The sequence below is a fragment of the Pristis pectinata genome, chromosome 4, assembly GCF_009764475.1.
Source record: "Pristis pectinata isolate sPriPec2 chromosome 4, sPriPec2.1.pri, whole genome shotgun sequence".
In the NCBI taxonomy this organism is placed as follows: Eukaryota; Metazoa; Chordata; class Chondrichthyes; order Rhinopristiformes; family Pristidae; genus Pristis; species Pristis pectinata.
This window is the reverse complement of record NC_067408.1, coordinates 4751774-4764002: the sequence shown is the minus strand read 5'-3', so window position 1 is coordinate 4764002 and position 12229 is coordinate 4751774. Positions and strand designations below refer to the sequence as shown.

Below are 12229 nucleotides of genomic sequence, written 5' to 3'. Positions count from 1 at the left end.
AGTACATGATGGCTTAAGGAATTTTTTTAAGCTAGTTCATTCATAATACGTAAACAAAGTGAGCTCCTTCCAGCTGCAGAATTTTTTTTGAAATGCCACTGAGAACAACTGGTGGTGTTTGTCTACGGTGCAGTCACATTAACACAGCAAGGAATTATCTTGGGCGAGATTACTGATCCATAGAAAAGACAAGCTTGCTGGAAGTGCCCAACTCATTCAGCACCCTAAAGACTTTGGTTTAGCAAGTTTTCCTTCTACTGATACAGGTTCACAAATGAAAGCAGACCAGAGGGACCATAAGACAGATGGTAGAGGTAATATCACTGGGGAACACTCTACCTGGCCTGAGTATGGGATCGGTCTTTGTAGGAAGGCTTTTGATCGATTGTGTGAAACATATCTGGACACAATCGGCCTTACACCAGTGACCTCCAGAAACTCATCCCTGAGGTGGAATCTACAATCATGATCGATGCAAAGGTTAGAGTAGTAATACACTACGTGCGGCAGTGAGGGTAGAGAGACCAATGATGGGAGCACTTACAAAGGACCCTCCACTGCAACAGAATGGAGACCACCTTACAGCAACATCCAGCAAACAAGGCTACGTTTGACTGGCACATGCAGGCTAAGATACAATAGTTCCGAGATACAACCAGGTCCATTTCTAGAGTTGAATGCCCTGCTACTTCCAACATTGCTCTCGCAGAAGTGGCCTTAACGGAAAGCACAAGGAGCAACCTGGACCCCAGCTAGCAGAAAATCTAATAGAAAATAACAAAACCGGTAAAACATTAAGTAAAAATTCTATGGTCACATACACCAACCATGAGATAATAGTTCTGATGTAGTACCTTGTGCCCAAAGTTCAGCAGCACTAAAGTCAATTGGGAAGCAGAGTACAAGATGCCCTTGCTAACGTATCGGGCGTTTAGTGTGGGCAGGGGAAACCAAAGTTTGACCCTATTATCTCTGTAAACATCAAGGTAAAGGAGCAGAGCAAGACAACTTCAGCCGACGTGTAAAGTGCGAAGCTCCCAGCCTGTGCTATCTCACGTGATAGTAGAGATATATAGCGAGGCTGATCAGGATTACCGCTACGAAGAAAAAGGGGGTGAGCTGCATGTCGAACAGGGCGACGGAGAGCCCTGCGTTAACCAGCATGGAGCAGGAGATCACAAAGAGCCGGGTGATGCTGCTGTCGTACTTCATGACGGCGGACATCAGGAGCCCGTTCAGGGCCTGGGTGGCGATGATCACGGCCACCCACGGCGAGTAGCCCTCGAAGAAGGCGGCAGCGGAGGAGCCAGCCAGGTGCGCCGCGGAGTTCACAGCCACCCCAAAGGCGTACAGGTAGACGTTCTGCAGGCTGAGGGGCAGCGGACGCGACTTGAGCGCCCGCTCGGTGTAGGCGGCGGAGAGGCCGGAGATGGAGCAGTAGGCGGCGACGCAGGCCGCGCCCAGAGGGGTGATGTACTGACGGACAGGTTCCAGGGGCTCCCCACCGGCACGGTGGACGGAACTGGCGTGGCAGGCGCCAGCCACCACCAGGAGCAGGAGGGCCAGCCAGCGGCGGGGTGGCAGGCGCTGGTGCAGCAGGAGGCTGCAGAAGGCGGCGGTGGCCACGATCTTGAGGTTGCCCAGGACCTGGAAGGTGACAGGGTCCATGTATCGCTGCATGTGGACTGCCAGGTTGTTGTTGATGGCGTAGAGGACGGCGGGCACGGCGAAGGGGAGGGCCACCCGGCAGGACGCACGGGCAGACAGGGGGGGCACGGCCGCGGGCGAGGAGGAGGAGGACGGCAGACACGCCCAGCTTGGCCAGCTCCGTCAGCACCACCACGGAGGAGCTGCTGAATGGGACCTCCAGCCCCACCTTGCACAGGGCGATCAAGGGCGCGTGGGAGCCATACGCCAGCACGGAGAGCAGCAGCATCGACGCCCAGCGCAGACGGCTCCTCATCCGCCCCCTGGTGGCCAGCGAGCCGGAAGGACTGGGATCCTCCTGTGCCAGCATCCGCTCCCCCTGCAGAGGTTTGCCGAAACAACTCAATCACTTGAAAGCAACTGCCGGTGGACGTCAAAAGTTAGGAATGAGGCTAGCCAAGCGGCGGAGGAAACAATAGAAAAGCAAGGAGTTTGCAAGCACCCGTCTTTCAGTCACTGAAAGTCCCAAGTTAAGCTTCAATGTGCCGTTTCCTCCAGCAATATTGAAGGGCACTAAGCTCGCCCCAAGCTTGCATCTAGCTGTCCCGCTGCGCTCTCCTCTCCCCGGCCGTTAGCGGGCAGTTGGGAAAGGCGGCAGTCAGCAAGCAAGCAAGCTGTGACGGGGGGGGGGGGGGGTGGTCGCAGGCGATCCCTTTACTTTGGTCCTTTCTTCAGGGAGCTCAGGTAGTCCTTGATGGTGTTTTCCACGTTGGGGATGTTGTAGTTCTGGGCTGCGTAGATCCCGGTGGCGGTGCCCACCAGCACGCCCAGGACGGCAGACGCTCGCAGCTTGGCCACCACGTAGCCGGCAAGGAAGCCCTTCAGGAACGGAGAAGCTAACAGCGAGCCACCCTGGAATAGGAGCAAATTCAATCAGGTCGAGTGTGGCCATCTGGAGCCCCTGGTTGCCAGACATTTTAATTCCCCTCCTGATGCTCGATCTCCCTTTCTACCTTGTCGTGGCCTTTGCACTTTGTCGACCGGCGCTGCGCTTTCTTCTTACCACCCTAACACAAGGCATGATCTGCCTGGATGACACACAAACAAAAGCTTTTCACTGTGGCAACACACAAAAGATGCTGGAGGAACTCAGCAGGTCAGGCAGCATCCATGGAGGGAAATAAACAGTCGACGTTTCGGGCCAAGACCCTCCATCAGGATGCTGCCTGACTGGCTGAGCTCCTCCAGCACTTTTTGTGTGTTGCTCCAGATACATCCAGCATCTGCAGAATCTCTTGTGTCTCAGCTTTTCACTGCAGTTCGATACGTGTGAAAATAAATGACTATCATTCCCACATCGACCAGGCCGTCCTCAGCCTCCTCCACTGCCAGGGTGAGGCTAAATCCAAACTAGAAGAACAGCCCATCATACTCCCCCTGGGGAGTCTACAACCCAATGGCATGAACATTGAATTCTCCAATTTCTGGTAACCTGCTCCAACTCTTCTCCTGAAGTCCTCCTACATCCCCCCCCCACCCCCATCACCCTGTTCCTCTTCCCCCCCCCCCCACCCACTCCATCTGCCTGTCACCCACACACCCCTCCCACTGGGTCCCCTCCCCCCCACTCTTCCCATCTGCCCTCCCCACCTTCCTCTCCCATCAGATCCCACCATTTTATTGCCTCCACCAACACCGGGCATCTTCTGTCACTATTTCCACTCTCCCCTCCTGGACCCGCTCCTTCCCTCCACCTCGTCATACTGCCTATCTCCTCCCCATCGTTCAGTCCAGATGCAGGATCTCGATTCGAGACGTTAACTGTCCATTTCCCTCCACAGATGCTGCCTGACCCGCCCCGGTGAGTTCCTCCAGCATTTTGTGTGTTGTTTCAGCTGTTTGCCCACAACTGCACTTCCAAATAACCCCAACATGTCCTTAATTCCACGATTCCCCTATCTGCAAGACCGCCGCTTTCCACCTCTGCAGTACAGCCCATCTGTTTGTCTCTCACCTCATTTGCTGCTGGAACCCTCACCATATAGAACCTACAGCACAATTCAGGCCCTTCAGCCCATAAAGTTGTGCTGAACATGTCCCTACCTTAGAAATTACTAGGCTTAACCGTAGCCCTGTATTTTTCTCAGCTCCATGTACCTATCCAAAAGTCTCTTAAAAGACCCTATCGTATCTGCCTCCACCACCGTTGCCGGCAGCCCATTCCACGCACTCACCACTCTCTGAGTAAAAAACTTACCCCTGACATCTCCTCTGTACCTACTCCCCAGCACCTTAAACCTGTGTCCTCTTGTTGCTTAGCAGCTTGACTGTTCTAACAAACTCCTGGCCACCCTCCCTCATTCTGTTCTCAAGCTTGAATTCATTCAAAATCTTGGTGTCCACATCCCAACTCCCATCAGGCCCACTCCACCCTACAACCAGAAGCTAAATTTGCTCCCCACCAGGATTTCTATGTTCAAGAACCCCGAGTGCACACTGTCCAGGCACCACAGAGCCACTTAGTTCATACAACAGAGCATAGAGAGGGTGAATGCACTCAAGTCTTTTTCCGAGGGTTTGGGAATCAAGAACTGGAGGGCGAAGGTTTAAGGTGAGAGGGGAGAGATTTAATAGGAACCCAAGGGGCAACTTTTTCCACACAGAGGATGGTGCGTATACGGAACAAGCTGCCAGAGGAAGTGGTTGAGGCAGGTACATTAACAACATTTAAAAGACACTTGGACAGGTTTAGAGGGATAACGGCCAAACACGGGCAAATGGGACTAGCTTAGATGGAAAGCGTAACGCTTTACAGTGCTAGCGACCCGGGTTCAACTCCAGCCGCTGTCTGTAAGGAGTTTGTACGTTCTCCCCATGTCTGCATCGGTTTCCTCAGGATGCTCCGGTTTCCTCCCACATTCCAAAGACGTACGGGTTAGGAAGTTGTGGGCATGCTATGCTGGCGCCGGAAGCGTGGCGACACTTGCGGGCTGCCCCAGAACACTACACACTGCACTTCACCGTGTGTTTCGACATACATGTGACTAATAAAGATATCTTATCTTAACCTTGGTCAGCAAGGACCAGTTGGGCCGAAGGGCCTGTTTCTCCGCTGTACGACTCTCTCATGGTGTTACTGGGTGGCTCAACAGGGCACAACTGCTCCTGCTACCATATAATGTTCACTGCTTGGTAGCAAGCACTCACCAACAATAATCTTAGTGAGCTCCTCACTAGAGGGTTTAATCGCACTGCAACTCATTCGGTACTCACGTTGGGCAGTCCCATTTGGACCTCCTCCTCCACCCTCCGCTGGATGCTCTCCAGTTGACCCTTCAGCTGTGCTAGGTCCTTCAGCTTACCCAGTGTGTCCTGCGGCAATGAACAACGTTACCAGAGGGAGACCCAATAAGAACAAAGAAAAAAAATAAGTTAACCACACTCTGGGGAGAAAAACATCACGTTTGGGTCAATCGTACATGGAGTATGATTGCACCAATATTCTACTGTTGGATAAACAATCCAGAGACCCAGACCGATGACACACAAATAGGACACCAAACTACATCATGGCATCTGGGGAATTTAAGCTGTGATAAGTAAGTGATCTGGAATAAAAATATAGTATCAGTAGTGGCAACCAGGATTGTTGTAACATTTCTGTTTACAGGTCCTCCCAGCTTACAAATGTCCGACCAACGTACAGCCCATACACACGAGCATTTAGGAGACTTGCAGGAAGGACTTGCTAGCTGCTGCGGAGCTGCAGACATCTTCTGCCGCCTGGCTGCATTTCCGACGTGTAACTGTTCGGGTTACAAACAGTTCACAGGAACAAAACTCTGGCATAAGCTGGGGACAGCCTGTACTTCACTCAAGCCCTTCGGGGAGAGAATCTGCCCTCTATAGCTAGCCTGGCCTATACGTAGATTCAGACCCACTGCAGTTGATTCTTAATTGCCCTCAAATGGTAAACCAAGCCAGTCAGTTCAGGGACAATCCAGGAAGGGCAATAAAATTCCACACTTTCTCACATCCTGGGAATGAATTAAAAACAGCTGATACACAGGGCATAAGACTGCAGACAGGCACCTAAAGTTGAGTTTTGACAAAATTAGTTAGACTGAATGATTTGACATAGCATTGTTGTTAAGAGATTGTGTGGAATAGATGTAGAAACAGCCCATCTGTATTGCGGAGGGTCGTGGCTGTCACGTGACAACACTGACCCCCATCTGGTCGGAAGACGCACCACTGTCAATCAAGGTTTGGCTCCATCCCTGTCCCTCTGGGCACACCTGACCATTGGCCCTTTTGAACTACCTGGGCTGGACCACCCCCAGCCCTCCAGCACTATAAAGAGTGCCACATGTGCCTGGTTCTCTCTCTTTGTCGTCTCCAAGGGATGCTGAGGTAAGCTGTGCACTGCTTAAGAGTAATTAGTTAGAATATCCCTCTAGCATAGAGCCATGCTTGCACTAAGATAGAGGGGTGGCAGGCATCGTATTGTTTCTTCCTTGATTCGTTTGTACCCAGTTTGTTGTGTGTGTGCACATCTCACCCTTGTTGCGATCCCCCCACGTTCGCGATCACCCATGTGTATGTGTGCATCCGTTCCCATTTATCCTGTCCTGCGTTTGTCTTTTATAAATAAATCATTCTAACTCCAAAGACTGTGTCCAGAGTCCTTGCCCTTCGAGACCTTTCGAACTTGTCTTAAAACACCATCTGACCCAATCAGTTCATGCTAGCTAGTAATAATGTACTGCCACAGAACCACTGCAGTCACACCAGCTACCACAATGAACTGGAGTGTGACATTAACCAGCAGCTTTTATGTACTAAGGCAATATAGTCCATAAGGAGACAGTAGAGATATTCAGTGATTGAAGGATCCAGAATAGATGCCAAGTGCACCAATTAAGTAAAAGATTTTGTATAGGTAGGAGAAACTTCTTTAGCATAAACAGTTGTGGTGGAATCACTCATGGACTGTGATCAAGGCAGAACATAAATTGACATTACGTTGAATTGCTGGATAAATATGACATGGATAATTGGCTTTCATGCAAGAAATACATCTACAAGAACATGAATTCAAATACTAGTTATAAGTAAAAGGAGACACAAGATTCTGCAGATGCTGAAATCTGGAGCAACACACACAAAGTGCTGGAGGAACTCAGCAGGTCAGGCAGCATCTATGGAGGGAAATAAACAGTCGACGTTTCTGATTGAGACCCCTCATCAAGACTCTTGTTTTAATGAAGGGTCTCGACCTGAAATGTTGATTATTTCCCTCCATAGATGCTGCCTGATTTGCTGAGTTCCTCCAGCACTTTGTGTGTGTTGTATAAGTAAAAGGACTCGATATACAGATTTTACATCCTTGTAAAACAAAAGATTTACAAGGATGTTGCCAGGACTCGAGGGACTGAGTTACAAAGAGAGTTTGGACAGGCTGGGCCTTTACTTCTTGGAGTGTAGGAGACTGAAGGGTGATCTCAGGGGCATACAAAATCATGAGGGGCATAGATAGGGTAAGCGATCTTTTTTCCAGGGTTGGGGAATCGAAAACTAGAGGACATTGTTTTAAGGTTAGAGATGAAAAATTTAATAGGAACCTGAGGGGCAACTTTTTTTTACACAGCGGGTGGTAGATATGTGGAACCAGCTACCAGAGGAAGTGGGTGAGGCAGGTACATCAGATACATTTAAGTAGTATATGGACAGGTACATGGACGACAAGCGTTTAGAGAGAGATGGGCCAAGTGCTGGGAAATGGGATGAGCTTGAATATACAGCATGGTCAGCATGGACAAGTATGGGCCAAAGGGCCTTTCTCAGTGTTGTAAAACTCCATGACTCAAAGCCCTTCAAAGAAACTAAATTTGACACCAAGGCACAAGGAGTTATCAGAGCAGATGACCAAAAGCTAGGCTGAAGATGTTTTAAGAATCTCTTTAGGGCTGACAGAGAGGTGGAGAAAGTAAGTTTTAAGGGAGGGAATTCCACAGCCTCAGCTTCGGAGGTTCAACCACCAATGGAAGCAAATAAATTCAGGTGTGAGGTATACAAGACCCTGAGGGGCATAGACAGGGTGAAAGCACAGTCTTTTCCCAGGAAGGGGGTGCTAAAAACAAGAGGGCACAGGTTTAAGATCAGAGGCGAGGGATATAAAAGAGACATTGGGGCAGCTTCTTCACGCAAAGGGTGGTGCGTCTTTGGAATGAGCTGCCAGAAATAGTGGTTGAGGTGGGCACATTAGCAACGTTTAAAAGCCGTCTAGATAAGTACATGGATAGGAGAGGTTTGGAGGGCTATGGGCCAAACGCGGGCAGACAGGACTAGCTCACTGGGCAACACAGTCAGCATGGATGATTGGCCTGTTTCCATGCTGTAAGATTCTATGATCAGAATAAGTCCACGTTGTAAACTGCAACTCCATGTCTGTAATAACTGATTAGTCATCTGGTTATTAATAGATCCACATGTGGAAAGAAGAATCACAATGATGTCCAAGACCCGAGACCTGATGTTTTCTCTGCACCAGGACCGGTGGGTGAGAGTGACCAGGTTAATTCATCACAGGTGTAAGGCATTGGTAACCCCGACATTTCCCAAAGGCAAAGAGGCAGCTTTGCAGACAAAACCCTGTTGCCAAACAAAAATCAGATGGAGACAGAGCACAGGAGAGGCTCAGCGACAAAAGACAGAAGGGTTCCTCATCCCTCCTCTCCCGAGGGACGTGGCCTCTCCTCTGGCTCCTCCAACTCTCCCCTTCCCAGAGGGCCCAACACCTCCTCACCCCCTCTGCTCCACCCGCCCCCGACACGAGGCCCAGCCCCTCCCCTCTCCCCACCGCCCCGACACCCCTCCCCCCTCTCCTCACCCTCTCACCCCCTCCCCCAACTCACTCCCTCCCCCCCCTTCTCACTCTACCCCCTCCCGCCCCCTCATCCCCCCCCACACCCTCACTCTCTCCCCTCCCCCTCACACTCTCTCCCCTCCCCATCCCACTCTCTCCCCTCCGCCTCCCCTCCCTCACGCCTTCTCACTCTGCCCCCTCCCCCTCCCCTCTCTGCCCCCTCACCCTCTCCCTCTATCCCCTCCCCCTCACTCTCTCCCCTCCCCATCTCACTCTCTCCCCCTCCCCCCTCCCCTCCCCCCTCACTGTCCCATCCCTCCTGTCTGATCCCCCACCCCACCCATCCCCCCTCACCCCTCCCCCTCACTCTCTCCCCTCCCCCTCCAACTCTCTCCCCACCCCATCCCTCTCCCTCACCCCCACTCTCTCTCCCCTCCCCATCCCTCCCCCCTCCCCTCCCCCCCACTCTCCCCCTCCCCCTCTCCCATCCCCCTCACTCTCTCCGCTCCCCCCTCAGCCCCTCCCCCTCCCTCACCACCTCTCACCCTCCCCTCCCCCAACCCCCTCACCCTCTCCCACCACTCTCCCTCCCCTCCCCCTCACTCCCTCTCCTCCCTTCACTCCCTCTCACTCTCTCCCTCCCCTCCCCCTCACTCCCTCTCTCTCTCCCCTGCCCCTCACTCCCTCCCCACTCCCTCCTCTCCCCCTCACTCTCTCCCCTCCCGTCACTCCCTCTCACTCTCTCCCCGTCTCACTCCCTCCCCTCCCCTTATCTCACTCCCTCCCCCTCACTCTCTCACTCCCTCCCCCCTCACTCTCTCACTCCCTCCCCCCTCACTCTCTCTCACTCCCTCTCACTCCCTCCCCCCTCACTCTCTCTCACTCCCTCCCCCCTCACTCTCTCTCACTCCCTCCCCCCTCACTCTCTCTCACTCCCTCCCCCCTCACTCTCTCTCACTCCCTCCCCCCTCACTCTCTCTCACTCCCTCCCCCCCTCACTCTCTCTCACTCCCTCCCCCCTCACTCTCTCACTCCCTCCCCCCTCACTCTCTCACTCCCTCCCCCTCACTCTCTCACTCCCTCCCCCCTCACTCTCTCTCACTCCCTCCCCCCTCACTCTCTCTCACTCCCTCCCCCCTCACTCTCTCTCACTCCCTCCCCCCTCACTCTCTCTCACTCCCTCCCCCCTCACTCTCTCTCACTCCCTCCCCCCTCACTCTCTCACTCCCTCCCCCCTCACTCTCTCTCACTCCCTCCCCCCTCACTCTCTCTCACTCCCTCCCCCTCACTCTCTCTCACTCCCTCCCCCTCACTCTCTCTCACTCCCTCCCCCTCACTCTCTCTCACTCCCTCCCCCCTCACTCTCTCTCACTCCCTCCCCCCTCACTCTCTCTCACTCCCTCCCCCCTCACTCTCTCTCACTCCCTCCCCCCTCACTCTCTCTCACTCCCTCCCCCCTCACTCTCTCTCACTCCCTCCCCCCTCACTCTCTCTCACTCCCTCCCCCCTCACTCTCTCTCACTCCCTCCCCCCCTCACTCTCTCTCACTCCCTCCCCCCTCACTCTCTCTCACTCCCTCCCCCCTCACTCTCTCTCACTCCCTCCCCCCTCACTCTCTCTCACTCCCTCCCCCCTCACTCTCTCTCACTCCCTCCCCCCTCACTCTCTCTCACTCCCTCCCCCTCACTCCCTCTCCTCCCTTCACTCTCTCTCACTCCCTCCCCCCTCACTCTCTCTCACTCCCTCCCCCCTCACTCTCTCTCACTCCCTCCCCCCTCACTCTCTCTCACTCCCTCCCCCCTCACTCTCTCTCACTCCCTCCCCCCTCACTCTCTCTCACTCCCTCCCCCCTCACTCTCTCTCACTCCCTCCCCCCTCACTCTCTCTCACTCCCTCCCCCCTCACTCTCTCTCACTCCCTCCCCCCTCACTCTCTCACTCCCTCCCCCCTCACTCTCTCTCACTCCCTCCCCCTCACTCTCTCTCACTCCCTCCCCCCTCACTCTCTCTCACTCCCTCCCCCCTCACTCTCTCTCACTCCCTCCCCCCTCACTCTCTCTCACTCCCTCCCCCCTCACTCTCTCTCACTCCCTCCCCCCTCACTCTCTCTCACTCCCTCCCCCCTCACTCTCTCTCACTCCCTCCCCCCCTCACTCTCTCTCACTCCCTCCCCCCTCACTCTCTCTCACTCCCTCCCCCCTCACTCTCTCTCACTCCCTCCCCCTCACTCTCTCTCACTCCCTCCCCCCTCACTCTCTCTCACTCCCTCCCCCCCTCACTCTCTCTCACTCCCTCCCCCCCTCACTCTCTCCTCTCTCCCCTCCCCCCCTCCCCCTCACTCCCCCCTCCCTCTCTCTCCCCTCCCCCACTGAAACATGAGCTCCATTCAAACCGCGGGCCTCAGGCTCGGGCCTCAGTGCCGGCGCGGCCGCTCTCTCACCGCCGCCCGCAGAGCCGGACCCGAGCCCGCTCCTTCCCCGCTCCACCCCCCCGACCTCCTCCACCCCGGACTTCCTTCCCCCCCCCCCCGCCGACCGACCGACCACCACACCCCCCCCCCCCCGGACCCCCGCCGGCGCCCCAAACACCGACCTTGTCGTCCGCCATCCTCCCCGCGCCTGCGCACTCGACCCTCCCCGGGCCCGGCCGGCGGCGCATGCGCAGTGCCGCGCCGTGGCCCGCTGCTGCCGATAGAGGGCGCGGCGGGGCTCCAGATGGCCCCGCCCCCTGCTCTCCCGGCCTGGCCCCGCCCCCTGCTCTCCCGGCCTGGCCCCGCCCCCTGCTCACCCGGCCTGGCCCCGCCCCCTGCTCACCCGGCCTGGCCCCGCCCCCTGCTCACCCGGCCTGGCCCCGCCCCCTGCTCACCCGGCCTGGCCCCGCCCCCTGCTCTCCCGGCCTGGCCCCGCCCCCTGCTCTCCCGGCCTGGCCCCGCCCCCTGCTCTCCCGGCCTGGCCCCGCCCCCTGCTCACCCGGCCAGGGTTTGCTCACTGATCCGGCTCCCCATTGGGTGCCCAAGGCTCTACGGCTCAATCTGTAGCCAATGGGCTGCAGGAAAAGTTCCAGCCCAGTTACTATTTTTTAATACTTCTGCAAAATGCATATTGAAGACTTAACAGATTAAAATGTTGATATACTTATAAATATTGTTGTTTAGAGTATAATTCAGGTTGGCAATCCCAGTGCAAGTACAGAGGGGGTTATCACCAAAGCTCTCTCTGCAAAATCCTAATCCTAAATCCACTGGCAGACTGCACAAACCAGTGACCCCAGCATCATGGCTCCAGGTTGCAGGTTAAGGTGAGAGGGGAGAAATTTAAAAGATAAGATGAGATTTATTTATTAGTCACATGTACATCGAAACACACAGTGAAAGGCATCTTTTGCATAGAGTGTTCTGGGGGCAGCCCGCAAGTGTCGCCACACTTCCGGCGCCAACATAGCACGCCCACAACTTCCTAACCCGTACGTCTTTGGAATGTGGGAGGAAACCGGAGCACCCGGAGGAAACCCACGCAGACACGGGGAGAAGGTACAAACTCCTTACAGACAGCGGCCGGATTTGAACCGGGGTTGCTGGCGCTGTAATAGCGTTACGCTAACCGCTGCACTACAAAGTTGAGTTTATTGTCATATACACAAGTGCATGTGTGCACAGGTGCAATGAAAAACTTATTTGCAGCAGCATCACAGGCACGTGGTATTAGACACACAACAA

The 12229-nt window shown here is 54.7% G+C and overlaps 2 protein-coding genes across 2 annotated transcripts; both read right to left on the bottom strand.

The window, feature by feature from the left end:
- Positions 1-1047: 1047 nt before the first annotated feature.
- Positions 1048-2017, bottom strand: slc35a4 (solute carrier family 35 member A4). The gene is given in 2 exon segments (XM_052013823.1): positions 1048-1786; positions 1788-2017. Coding segments are annotated over 2 exon segments (969 nt in total).
- A 341-nt stretch (positions 2018-2358) lies between these two features.
- On the bottom strand, positions 2359-11158 carry LOC127569310 (SLC35A4 upstream open reading frame protein). The gene is made up of 3 exons (XM_052013828.1): positions 11107-11158; positions 4921-5019; positions 2359-2559 (listed from the first exon to the last, which is right to left on the bottom strand). Exons 1-3 carry the CDS (start codon positions 11119-11121, stop codon positions 2362-2364), a joined length of 312 nt encoding a protein of 103 aa, XP_051869788.1. The 5' UTR covers positions 11122-11158; the 3' UTR covers positions 2359-2361.
- Between the last annotated feature and the right edge of the window lie 1071 nt (positions 11159-12229).